This window comes from Ctenopharyngodon idella, chromosome 8 (genome assembly GCF_019924925.1).
Source record: "Ctenopharyngodon idella isolate HZGC_01 chromosome 8, HZGC01, whole genome shotgun sequence".
Lineage (NCBI taxonomy): Eukaryota > Metazoa > Chordata > Actinopteri > Cypriniformes > Xenocyprididae > Ctenopharyngodon > Ctenopharyngodon idella.
In genome coordinates, this window is record NC_067227.1 from 21,304,676 (window position 1) to 21,315,899 (window position 11,224).

The 11,224-nt window shown below is 38.1% G+C and overlaps 1 protein-coding gene across 2 annotated transcripts in view; it reads right to left on the minus strand.

Moving 5' to 3' along the window:
- Positions 1-4,616: 4,616 nt before the first annotated feature.
- magixa (MAGI family member, X-linked a) overlaps positions 4,617-11,224 on the minus strand; it is a 57,306-nt gene continuing 50,698 nt past the window's right edge. For both annotated transcript variants that reach the window (XM_051903745.1, XM_051903744.1), the window contains one exon: positions 4,617-11,224. This exon is cut by the window's right edge and continues 761 nt beyond it. In XM_051903745.1, coding sequence (XP_051759705.1) covers positions 11,198-11,224 — 27 coding nt within the window. In that variant the 3' untranslated portion in view covers positions 4,617-11,197.

Here is an 11,224-nt window from a genome sequence, read left to right on the forward strand (position 1 = left end):
CATGATATCTTATCCAACTCCATTTACCTGGAAACCGTGTAAATATAAAATGGAAATAGGACATGACACAGGACTACAAAAATCCTCATTTCTTAAGTCCACCACCTGCCAGTGACACACATACAATATCCAGGCCAACTGCATAATGCACAACATATCAGAGACGCTGTAATGTACAGCCCTTGTGCACACGCCTCGCACTTATCGCAGATTACGCTTCATATGCGAGTGACACAAACCCTCCTCGTCCCATCTGAAGCAGCCTGTAGCTTGCTGATTAAAAAGGTCAACATGACATTTTCCTGGTGCTCAACATCCAGCCCCCTTCTGCTTCCCTGAGCAGCACACATTCACGCCCCAGCAACGTGTCTGTTTCTCAGGCGTAGGTTACGTGCGCTCTCAGACTAAAAATAAAGATATTGTGATCTCTCAGATACATATTATTAACTCTTAGTCAGCTGAGAGATGTTTAAATCAGAAGATAGAAAAGTCTGCTGGTCAAAAATGGCCAAATTCTCAATGTGATCTGAGTTTTGAGCCCAATATGCTGGGGCAAAATAGAGGGAGGGAGGATGAGGCACAGAGCCCCTGTTCACCCTCCCGTTTCAGAGTTAACATGGTGTAGGGCATATAGTGTATAATTAAGGAGAGCAATTAGAAAAGAGAGAGAGGGGGGGAGGGGGGAGGAGAGAGGGGGAGGGGGGAGGGTCGTTTAGCATGTTAGGACAACATTAGCAGACTATTTCATAAAATAATTTTTCCTTCAGTGATAAAATTTTAGTATGCACTGCAAGATAAAAGAAAACAGAAACGCAGATTATAAAAATATATTTTACTTAAAGGGGTGGTTGATTATGATTTCACTTTTTTAACTTTAGTTAGTGTGTAATGTTGCTGTTTGAGCCTAAACAAGGTCTGCAAAGTTACGACGCTCAAAGATCAATTCAAAGGGAGATATTTTCTTTTTTTGCACAAAAGATTAACATGCTAGTCGAGCAGATGTTGCTCTACAGCAACTAAGTTACATAAATGTATCCACTAACCGTTCAGAAACGTCCAGATGCATTTTAAAAGTTGTAACTTCTTCCTGAGTCTCTCCATCAGTGTCTGACTCCGGTTTGAACAATGTAAGGCTGAACGCCTTTACTGACAATCGCCATTTTGGCTGTGTAACACAGTTCGTAGATACGGGAAGGAGGCGGGAACCGGCGAACGTTCAAACATAACTTTAATATTCAAAATAAACAAAGAACAAAACGAAAGTAATGCCGGCAGAACCTCACGGACGTCTGCCGGCCACACCAACATAATAAATCCATAAAATAAATCCAGGCCTGATAGTCTCTCGAACTTCACTGTCGTCGCTCCCCTTTTATGCTTCCGGAGCTCCTCCGTGAGAGATTCGAGACCGGTGCACGTTATCACTCGCGTCACCGGACTCGCGCCGTTCCCTCACGGCTCTCGCCCGCCCTGCCCGTCACAGGCTGCGTGTGAGATTCTCCAGCTTTGTTGTTGAGCAACCTAAGCACGAGCTGTAAAAGCTCCGCCCTCTTCTGGAAAGCAGGAGCAGCAGCTCATTTGCATTTAAAGGGACACACACAAAAACGGCATATTTTTGCTCACACTCAAATAGGGGCAAATTGGGCAAGCTATAATAAATGATCTGTGGGTATTTTGAGCTGAAACTTTACAGACATATTCTGGGGACACCAGAGACTTATATTACATCGTATTAAAAGGGGCATTATAGGTCCCCTTTAAAGTAATTGATAAAAACAGTTAATTAATACTTGAAAAAGTTGTCTCTGCTCAATTGTGCGCCTTCCTGTAAAATAAATAAATAAATAATAATAAAAAAAAAGATACCTCGAGATTGGTATAGAGATTACGTCAGGTCCAGTTTGGATCCAGCCTCTTATGATGACCTAACACCTGTGAAGAGATGATGCCAACCCTTGCCAGGGGAAGATTTTAGACTATGCAAACTCTGAATCAACATGCACCACTGCCAAATTTTCTGTTCTCTGCTTTAATAAGATCATTGTTTCTGGTTAAATGAATACACAATGTTCCTAACTGCTTGATTTGTATTATCTTAGAATTGTCCATTTCTGACATATGAAGATTACTTGGACAGTTACCTCTGATAACAAATTACTCTAAATTGTAGTGTAGACATGCATTTTCTGTAAAGCTGCTTAAGAACGATATGTATTGTAAAAAGCGCTATACAAATAAATGTGAATTGAATTGAAAAGTTTTTGTGCATATATGTTGTTATCTTTGCAACATGCTAATGCTAAACTGTGGGCTAGTTTAGTTTCTTTATGCAAGTAGCACTATTTGTGACTGTTAAAAGTTGGTGTTTGTGAGCATCATAACAGAAATCATAGTTTCATTTCTGTTACGATGTGATTTTGGGGTCGTTCACACATAACACGTTTTTGCATTCCACTGTGCTGCTTTTCCATTGTTTTTCTGTGTAAACAGGAGATGGACATGATTTCACTGTTGTGCTTGCGTCTTCTGCAGCATTTTGCACAGCATGTTTCTAAAAACACAGCAGTCAAGTTTCAACTCTTATTGCACTGTCCTAAATCTTGTGTTTTTAAAGCTGCTGTCCGTGACTTTTTTTGGTTAAAAAAATATCCAAAATCAATTTGAGCAAGTACATAACCAGATAGTGTTCAAAACTATCGCCTTACCTTAGCCCGGTTCACAACGGTAAGCTTGTAATAATGTTTTCTGATAAGAGTGGTACTGATGGGTTTCCGTGTGAAATTCAAGGATGCAGCCGTTCGTCTTTGCGTCATTGCGCCACGTCTGTTTACATAAAGAAGGAGTCCCAGCTAGTAGGCTATATCATGTGAGGATGCTGCAGGTGGCGGATCATTTATAGCCTTTTCTCACAGCAGCTGCAATAATTAAACTTATCATTTTGATGGTGGATTGTAATCCAGAAAGGTCCAAATGACAATCATCAGTGACAACTGGAGATTCACCCGTAGTCAAAAGCAAAAGTCTTCGGACTGCGGAGTGGATACAGAAATTGAAATCTACAAGTAACACTAATACACACTAAATACACATAGTCATGCAATACTGATGTTGTTAACATTAACAATTCCAAGCTAAGCGATCGTTAGATTTATTGGCAGCATGATTTATTGTAATGCTTTTTTTCCCTCAGTTGGTCAGAACAGAAGTGGCAGAAATGTTACTTATTTATGTCATACTTTCAAGACGTAGAATCTGTGATTCCAAAGTACAGTATCCACACCAGTGCGATGACTGACAGCAAACATTAGATTCATCCGCGCTGAGGAGCCATGCTGATGCACAACCCACGTAAAGATGATAATTCCACAAATAACTGCAAATGCAGGTTTCAAACAGAGATGGCGACAAAGAGGAAAGACTTACGGACTGCAGCTTTAAACACATAAAATCACTCTTTCTGGGCTGTACGTTTTTGCATTCCCTTGTGCTGCTTTTCCATTGTTTTAAGTAAACTTGAGCTAAACAGATGGGTTTCACCTTTGCATTTGTGTCTTACATCTTTTGCAGAGTCTCGAGCACAACATGGCGTTGCAAAAACATGGCGCTAAAAGAAATTCAACTGTTAAGAAATGCTTCTAGAAGTCTTTTCATTCCACTGCCCTGAATCTCGCATTTTTAAATGTTAAAAAAAAAAAAAAAAAAAAAAAAAATCCCTTTAGGGGCCATTCACACAGATTCCTTTTTTCTATGTGAACATGCACCAGATGGATGTCTTTGACAGTTGTGCTCACATTTCGTGCATGACAACGTTCTAAAAACGCGGCGCTCAAGTTAAAAAAAACAAAAACAACTTGTTTACTTTTTTCATTCCACTGCTTATGTCTAGCATAAACTCAGCATTAACATAAAAAAAGGCATTGTGTGCGTGAATGGCCCTTTAGAATGTAGCTGACTACATAAACAGTGAAATAGCTTGAGATTGAGAGATCAGTTTGACATTTTTCCTCTGCATTAGATAGTGAATATTTAGAATGCTGGATGTTGTATGTGTAGGAGTCTATTCCCAAGCGACATAGTGATGTGTGCGAGTACTCGCCTGTTGAAATGCAGAGCCTTGAAATTCAGAGGACCCGCTTCCTAGATGATTAGCATAGTTTGTGCTAGCAATCTCCAACAAAAAGCTTCTTGACAGGTTTCTTTTCAGAGATAGGTACTTTCCATAGCAATTTAAAAGAAAATTAGATTAGTCCGATGTGTTGGATCACCGTTGAGAATCTAAAGATAATTACTGGGAACATGGCATTAAACTTAAATTACCATTAGTAACAATAATGATAGTAAAATATATAAAATATGCAAGACTTGCACTTTAGAACTCATCTGCTTGGTTTTAAAACCTAGTGAGCTTTCTATGAATTTTTTTCAGAATGCATTGCAATCAGCTCAGTGAAAAAAAAAAAAAATCTAACTTGTATTTTTAGGCTTAAGAGCAACACTGTTAGCTTAGCAACATGCTAACACACCAAACTCAACTGAAATCAATTGTGGCCTATATGTAGCTCACTATGTTTTGGAACCAAGCTATAGAGCGAGTGGAAATGAGTGAACACAACATCTTTTATTTAGTTTTATTCGGTTTATTTCTTTAACTGCATGTCATTATTCATAATTCAAAACTCCCTGTTGATGCATTCAAAAACAATACAGTATCTTCATACATATCAAGAGCAACAATTAAAAACCTGTACATCTGTGTTCAAGGTGTCCCCTTACGGACTGCTATTTACACACTCAGCATCTTCCCTGTAGAGGGCGCCACTGAAATAACGGCTACTCGAGGTCTCGCTTCAGACCCGGCAGGTAAAAATCTGCAACACACTGCTGCCTGCTTCCTCATTTTCTATACTTTAGAGTCCTGTCTACACTAAGTCAAAATGAAGGAGAGGACACTTATGCTATAAAGGAAGTAGAACCTTTACACATTTTTTGGCCCCATCCGAAGACTTGAAATTGTTTTAACTGCTTTCCGCTGGCTTGTGAGTGGTGACCTCCATATGTACTGAATGAGGGAAAGCGAAATAGCAACCGCAGCCAGCCAGTTGGAGGATCAGCACCAATGGTGAAAAAGAGATCACGTCAAGAATTCAGACTGGGCGGCTGCCTCAGCGAGGTCCTCTACTGGTGCAGCGGTTACTTCCTTTATACAACAGAATGTCCTCTGCTTTCATTATCATGGGCTGAGCTGTCTGGCACACAGGGGTGTAAAAAGCACTGAGAAATTATACTGAAGTATGAGTACAATGTCAAAGATTTACAGTATCTAGCCAAAAACGCATCTGAGTGAAAGTACAAAAGTTCTACTTGGTATTTAAAAGTAAACAACTTCTTAGCTTTAGAAACAATGGACATTTTCTCATTTAAGCTTTTTTAAGAGAAACATTGCAAAGCAACCCAAGCTGTGAAGAGCAAACCATTTAGTCATATTTTTCAATGTACTGGAAATACGACACAACTTTTTTTAAAAAAACAGTTTGAAATTGTTAAACGTTAAATTAAGCAGAAGCTGAAGATGTTGTTTGACACACAAGTATAGTTGTTATTTTATAATTATTTAGTACTGATTAGTATTTTGGATTTCATTTTGTTTAGTATTCGAAATTTTGTTATGTGCTTTTGTCATTTTTACTAGTTATTTTACCATATTTTACCAAGACAACATTTCTCATTTTTAAAGTTTTTCATCTAATGTTATATTTTATTCAGCTTCATTTCAAGTACTGAAAACATTTGTAATAGTTTTAGTTAACACTGATTTATAGACTGATCAGACTGAACTGTTTATTAGTCTTCAACAATGCATTTAACAAATAAAACGCATTGCTTTAGGTCAAAAGATGAAGACTTTTGTCTCTTCACAAGGACAAATGACCATAATTGTGACAAATTTCAACGTTTTTCATCATGATGACCAGTGTAATATGCACTTTTTAAGATCTATAAATTAAATTAAGTAGTAATAAAAAGTGACTTTTTTCATATAGAAATGTAATTTTGCAAAAGTATAAATATTCAGTTTTTAAATAATACTTAGGCATAGTAATGAAGTACAATCGCTCAAGTACTTTACACCCCTGCTGACCTTTATCCTATATTTCTAGAATATAGATATAAAAAACATCTCCTTTTCTTTCCTCTTTACAAATAAAATTGTTCTTGTTCTGTACAATGGCTGACTCCTTACAAGGCCAATATAGCAAATTCAAGTTGAAAATTCAAAGCTGAAACACTCCGTTCGTGTTTTGACATTTTAAAAGCGTCAAACTCAGAGGGCCAAACGTTGCCCCTCTGCATTTCTCTCGGTAGAGGAAAAGAGTATGACATCATTGATTAGCATTTAAATGGCACATTTGCACTGATAGGAACCTTGCAGACATTATTATAAAAAACATTGCATTGTTGTATTCATATATCGGTTGGCTCAGAGTATGGCTCGTTTTTGAGACTACATCTCTGACTACTGAACATCTAAGGATCTAAACTGTCTCCGGTACGAGGAAACCTATTATGGGGAGGGACAATGTTTGGTGGGCATGCTAATTGTTATCATTGTGGACTACATACTTGAGGTTTTTGTATCTCTAAATCTTGCTTTTAATATGTTGTTAAAGACATCATGAAGAGGGCTATAAAAGAGGGCTGTGCAAAAACCACGGTGTGCACTAGGGGGCAATCAAGCTGTCAGATCAGATTCCACAATTTGAATAATTTGAAACAGACAACAGATGTTCTATAAAACATTACGATTGGCCTCCTGGGCTGTGGAATACATTATCATGCCATTGGGACATTTGAATTCAATTGTAAGGGCCAGTGCTATTAAAACTAGTATACTCACTACAGACATGCAAGATTGAATTAGAAGAATCATTTTAAATATCAAGCTTCTCGTCAAGCCAATGGGCACCTCGGTTTAAAATGTTGCACGTCTCGACAGTGCTGTATATTTCTGATATGTGAGACATTGGGGGATTAAAAAAAAAAAAATAGACATGTCCAGGGTCAATAATTATATACATTAAGCTTGCTTATAAGATCTGCTACAGTAAGGGAAATGCTACAGTATCTATTAACGTTTTGGAAAACAATCCAAATCTTCCCCCTCACAAAAATAAACCCGAAACGAAACATTTACAAGGCTCATCCCAGTTTCTGTACAGTACGTGCTGATGCCAATGGGATAATCGGGTACAAAGTCAACATCAATACCCAGGCTGGTTGAGGATTCTGAGCTTCAGATAACACCTCAGATGTATGTGTAATACTCGTGTAAGAGCCCTGATTTAAAGTGTTAACACTTAAGATCATTGTATCACTTTTCCGAAATCGCAAATTGCTAAACGCTTACAGGCTGTGTATGGCAACAGAACTCGCATGTGATCTTCTATGCAAGCATTTATTGATATGTTACAGCACAGTAAAGATCTCGAGTGATAAATTAATGTCTGATTTATAATATGTAACTTTAGAATATTTAAATAAATGCAAATCTATTTGATAAAATACTATATTATTTTAAAATAGCAAATGTATGTCTATAGGGATGCATTTCATTCCAATTAATTTATCACAGATGATTTTACCGTGCATATTTCTATCACTCAGCTTTTCAATGAGCTTTGCTTGGTATGACACTGAACAGAAAGAGATAGCACTTATTGCTCAGACAGTTCTGAGGTAAAGATCAATGCATAAGCTGGTGGTACAGCATGTCTGATTATCACCGGATCTCCTTTAAATTTTCGGTTTCGATTTACCAACCTGCCTGTGTATTTTAACAGTACACAAAATTACGAATCTCATATCTTAGGTAGAAAAATTCCTACCGCAATTTTTGATCAGTAAGTCTTACAAAATGCATAGAAGACCTGTATCAAAATGCCCTTTTTTTCTTTTTCTTCTTTTTTTGTTTTTTGTTTTTTTCTTTTTGTCTCCTGAAATGAAGATTCCGCATGATGCTCGATGCTGATTGGTGGAGGGCTCGGGGATGAGGACCGATCAGGCCTTCGTTTTCTTGTTTTCATAATTTTTCTGAAATGTCGAGGGCAATGAAATGGGCCTGAAAAATTGAATCAGAAAGCATACAAACGCAAAAAGTATCACAATGGGAAAAAAATCAAAACTTTGGGTCCTGATTTTGAGCTTGAGGGAATTCTATGTCTTGTATAAAGGAATATCGCATGAGGCACTTGTAATGGCTCTCTTTCACTTTGACTCACTTAGCTGAAGTTTCGCAGAGCGTGTGCAGAATATTTTCCCCAACTCGTGAACCAAGTCTTGCAAAGATATAGATGTTAAAGAGGCAGAACAGTATTGTGTTGCACACTTTCTACTATGCTACGTCTTATGTTCTTTTACTTGTATTTGTTTCTCTTTTTTTGGTAAACACTGGCTAAAGAAGCAGAAGGCACCTGGAGAGGTTTGATACGGCTCACTGGCCTTATAATAAAACTTTAGTTCTGTTATCTTCCTTCCCCCCCTCTTTCAACAGCAAGACCACTGCGCACACAGCAGGGGAGGGGTTATAGTCCAGTCACAAACAGCAAGCAGCTAATAAAATCTCTTAAATCGAGGGTGCTTAGTCCTGGTCCTGAAGATCAATCTAGTTTACTTTCAGAAGTGTAGCTCTTCAGGGGCACGACTGAGCAACCGTGTTTTAAATAAATCTTCTTTTTTTATAATAGAATTTTTGTTGCATTCTTATGAAAATAAATGGAAAATATGCAAAATAAAAATGTCAAATGACATGAAAAAGACATGCTATGAAGGACACCATGAATCAGACGCATACTAACTGACCTTGCAGTTACTGTCACGCTAGCCACAACGTAATGGCAAGCATTTGCTCATTTTCTCTCCTTGGCCACTAGATGGCGATAAAATCAAGTCTTGATCGGCCTGGATGGGAGATCTCTGCGGTATCTGGATGATACCAATAAAACACACACGGGACCATATAGATATGGATTTGAGACGGAAGAGGAACTGATAGGATGGTGGTGGTGTACTGAAAACCACAAGATATAAAGACGGAGCTGGAGAGGCTGTATGAGTGTGTGTGTAAGAGAGAGAGAGAGAGAAAAGAGAAGAGAGATTTAAAGGGATAGTTTACCACCGCCCCACCCCCAAAAACAAGTAAAAATCTGTCAGCATTTACTAACACTCATGTTGTTTCAAACCAGTATGACTATTTCTTCGATAAAACACAAAAGGAGAAATTTTGAAGATAAGCTTAAAAAAAAGATGCAAAAGCACCATGAAAGAATCATAAAAGTGGCTTGAGAACTGTATTAGGTTAATATATTAATAAAGTCAATATAGGGCTTTTCACACTGCGCTTAACCCCGGGTTATCGTCGTTCTAAACACCGCTTTTAACCCCGGGTAAGGGAGCGTTTCACACTTGTAGGCTAATTTAGATGCGGGGTTAGCACCGCTTTTTACCCCGGGTTATGAAACCTTGCTCTGGAGGTGCTCTTTTGCGGTGCCAAACTTGTACAGTGTGAAACGATGCGGTGTTCGAATGTTACAACTAGATGCTTGGCTACCGACAACCAATTGCGTGCTTTATGTTCACGCGCTTTGGGCTGACACGGAAACACCGCGCGATGCATATAAACAGTCGTTTCTGTGTATGATAGGAAAAATGTCAAACCGCGATGGAAAAAAGAACAATTGGCGTGAAGAAGAGACCGTTTCATTCTTACCTTTATAGTTCGAAAAGTTCACTCAGAAAAGCAGTCAGCAATGTGTTGTATGAGGACGCGCAATGCTAGAAGCCTTTACGTAAATAGGTCACGTGCTGCGTTTGTCCAGTCAGTAACACTGATACTGCGAATATTCAAATAAGGACTTTAACACGGGGTTTAGAAATGTGCAATGTGAAACAGCAGCTTATGAATACCCAGGATTAACTGTTAATATTTATAGCTATTATGGGGATATTGTGAGCAGTGTGAAATGTGAATAAAGATAACCCAGGATTCTGTTTACCTGGGGTTTAGAATGACCCAGGGTTAACTATTTTAAGTGTGAAAAGCCCTTATATGTAATATCTTTGTGTGAAAAACAACCAAAATCTCAGCTGCGGTCACATTAGTGAAGTTTTGCAGGCAAAAAAGATTCATTGTCTACTTTCAATAGTGTAGTGATGTACTGCTCACACAGAAGTCACTTTCAAACCAAGCAGCTTTCTGCTGGTCAACTTTGTATGACCAACTTAACCAAATGCGAAATCTGTGAGGGGAAATCTTTCGCCCTTATGTGAAATTCTTGATCACATGGATTCCTATTGAAATGACTAAATTTTGCCTGCAAAAATTCGCTGAACAAAGATAAATGGGGCTGCATCTCTATTCACTGAAATCTGCCCTAGCTCTCTTCATGAGAGAAGCAGCAATGTCTGATTCATAAACAAATTGTTCCTTTGAGTCATTAATTTTTTCAATGAATCAGTTGATTCGATTCACAAAAATCGAATCGGACTGTACCAGCTCCACAGCAGTCTTCTACCCGACAGTCAAAGAGACATCACAAAAGTGTGGACTTGGAGGAAGACAGCGAAGGCTTTAAGGCACGTTCACACCAAGAACGATAACTATAAAGATAACTATAACAATAACTATATTGGTATACACACTAACAGGTGACAACGTTCTGTTTAAGTTGTCTGTCGAGCTCTTTAAAGTACGATGGATTCTGATTGGCTTCAATGTTTTTTATCATTCATGAGCTGGAAAAAAACATTCTAAAAGTGATTCCAATGATATTGTTGCTGTGTCATTATTGTTATAGTTGTGGTGTGGACTCCACTATTCTCATAGAATTAGAATGATTATAAAAACTTTATAGTTATTGTTAGACTTTTCATCCTTGGTGTGAACGGGGCTTTAGGGTTCAGTTTGGGACAGAGCCTATGACTTCAGTAGACTTGGAATATAGTACACAAGTCATATAAACAGTTTTTTGGTGGTTTTGCATCTTTTTTTGAAGTTTAAAAGTTCAGTTACTATTCATTTTTGTGGAAAAGAGCAGCCAGTACAACTCTTCTAAATTTCTCCCTGAAGAAAGAAAATCATACAGGATTGGAACGACATGAGTGCGAGGTTTTTAGGTGAACTATCCTTTTAAGGGAATTAGCATTAGGACCACAGTCCTCCCTTATTCTG